A 2,796-nucleotide genomic window follows, 5' to 3' on the forward strand; every position below is an offset into this window, starting at 1 on the left:
TCTTGGGTTGTAATGAGAAGTCTGGGGGATTACAAAGGGCAGAGGCAGATGAAGGGTTTTACGGATGTATTGGATGATTGTGACTTAAGGGATCTTGGTTATGTTGGTCCCCCTTTCACTTGGTGTAACAAAAGAGAACCTGCATATAGTATCAGTGAGAGGTTGGATAGGGTCCTTTCAAATTATAGGTGGGGTTTATATTATCCTATGGCTCGAGTCCAACATGGTGCAGTTGCATACTCAGATCATCTGCTTATTATTCTAAGGACTCATGAGGTACAGTTCCAAAGGAGGAGTAAGAGACCTTATAGGTTTGAGGCTATAAGAGTGGACTCACCTGATTACAAGAATGTTACAGAAAATGCATGGTATGAGGGAAAAGGTGCTGTTGGCTGCAATGCAGTGATAAGAAAGATCCAATGTTGTGGTGAAAAGCGTACTATCTGGAACAAGTCAAAGTTTGGGCATGTGAGGCAAGGAATAGAGAAAGCAAGATCAAAATTGAAGTGGTTGCAGGCTAGTGATCCGTGTTTTCAAAAGAGGGATGAACATGGGAAGGCAAGAGTAGAAATGCAAGTTTGGATGGAGAGGGAGGAGATCATGTGGAGACAGAGATCTAAATCCTTATGGCTAAAAGAGGGGGATGCAAATACCAAGTTTTTCCACAATAAGGCTTCTCAGAGAAGGAAGAAAAATTGGATAAAGAGGGACTAAGAGAGGAGAATGGATGTTGGAAATTTAATAAGGGATAATTTGATTCTTGAGTATTTTAGTACTTTGTTTAAGTCATCAACTGAGGAAGGGCGGATGGATTTCTTAGATGGAATAAGGGGAAGGGTCAATGCTGAAATGAATGAGAATTTGGTGAAGGAATTCAGGGAAGAGGAAGTGGTTTTGGCTCTACATCAAATGGATTCCAATAAAGCTCTAGGTCCTAATAGTATGGCACCTCTCTTTTATCAAAAATATTGGTCTATCGTTGGCAAGGATGTCACTCGAGCAGTTATGTTGCCTCTCAATCAAGGTCAGTTTCCTAATGATTTAAATCACACTTACATTACCTTGATTCCAAAGAAGAAACAGGCTGAGAGGATTATGGATTATAGGCATATTAGCTTATGTAATGTCCTTTATAAATTGATTCCAAAGGTTTTAGCTAATAGGCTTAAAGAGATATTGCTAACTGTTATTTCAAAGTCACAATCTGCTTTTGTTCCTGGTGGATTGATAACAGATAATATACTTGTTGCTTATGAGTTAGTGCATTTTATGAGACATAAAAGAAGTGGAAGGAAAGGTTTTATGTTATTAAAGCTTGATATGAGTAAAGCTTATGATAGGGTGGAATGGAGTTTCTTAGAAGTTGTGATGGAAATAATGGGGTTTCATGAGAAGTGAATTAAGTTGGTTATGGGGTGTGTTAAGTCTATTTCTTTTCTATATTGGTGAATGGTGAACCAAAAGGCCCTTTGTTTCCAACTTAAGGGATTAGGCAAGGAGATCCATTATCTCCTTACTTGTTCCTTCTATGTACTGAGGGGTTAATCACTCTTCTGCAGCAGGCTAAAACATCAAAACAGATTGAAGGCTTGAAGATTTGGTTGGAGCAATTAATGGCAAATTTTTGGTGGGGCTAGAAGCAGGAGGAAAAGAAAATTAGATGGGTAAGATGGAAGAGAATGTGTAAGACAAAGTTGTTAGGAGTGTTGGGTTTTAAAGACTTGAAAATTTTTAACCAAGCTCTTCTTACAAAACAAGCTTGGAGGATTATGATAGATGAGACTACACTTCTGCACAAGCTGTATAAAGCAAGATATTTTCCTTCCTCTAATTTTAATAACCCAGGGCAGGGATCTACACCTTCATACGTTTGGAGGGGTATTTGGGAAGCAAAAGATGACATGTTGAGGGGTTACAGATGGAGAGTTGGGGATGGTAAGTCAATCAAGTTTTGGAAAGATCATTGGATACTTGGATACAAAGTGTTGCAACATTCGACACAAGAAAATATTGATGAGACACTCATGGTTGAAGACCTTATTGATGAGAACACAAGATGGTGGAATATAGAAAAGGTGAGAAGGTTGTTACCACCTGTTGCAGCAGAATCTATGTCGAAAATTTTGATCAGTAATGAGATGAGGCCTGATTGTATTATATGGGATCATGAGAAGGATGAGGCATTTAGTGTTAAGAGCATATGACTATTTTCAGAAGTTAGACAGACAAGAGGGGGAGTGTTCGAATGCTGACAATTATAGCAAGTTTTGGACAAAGTTATGGAAGCTGAAACTACCTAATAAAATTAAAATTTTTAGAGCTTGCAAGAATGGACTCCCAACCCGTGTCAACCTTAAGGGGAGGTTTATCATTAATGAAGCTCAGTGTGTGTGGTGCAATAATGAAGAAGATGTGGGGCATGCACTATGCTATTGTCCACTGGTAATTCAGTCATGGCACAAGCATTTTTGGGGTTTATTGAATACTGATGTGTAGAAGGATGTAATACAGATTGCAATGGATGTCATGGAAGAGGGAAGGCCTAGTGATCTTGAAAAAGTTTTCCTTATAGCATGGGGCATGTGGTATAGGAGAAACCAGTAGATTTTTGAACATAAAACTATACAACCTGATTTGGCTATTGATAAAGCTTTGTCCATGGCAGCTGAATATAAAGAGGTCAGTGATGTGAGGCACTTGAGGAAAACACAAAGCTCTTATTGGCAACCTCCATCTCTAGGTGCTTTGAAGCTCAATGTGGATGGGGCAATTTTTGAAGATCAGGATAAATTAGGT

At 38.8% G+C, this 2,796-nt stretch overlaps 1 protein-coding gene across 1 annotated transcript; it reads left to right on the forward strand.

The window, feature by feature from the left end:
• The first annotated feature begins 207 nt into the window (after positions 1–207).
• Positions 208–714, forward strand: LOC122301700. Its single transcript, XM_043113091.1, has one exon. The coding sequence runs from the start codon at positions 208–210 to the stop codon at positions 712–714; it is 507 nt and encodes a 168-aa protein (XP_042969025.1).
• Positions 715–2,796: the final 2,082 nt, after the last annotated feature.

Source organism: Carya illinoinensis, chromosome 2 (assembly GCF_018687715.1).
Source record: "Carya illinoinensis cultivar Pawnee chromosome 2, C.illinoinensisPawnee_v1, whole genome shotgun sequence".
Taxonomy (NCBI): domain Eukaryota; kingdom Viridiplantae; phylum Streptophyta; class Magnoliopsida; order Fagales; family Juglandaceae; genus Carya; species Carya illinoinensis.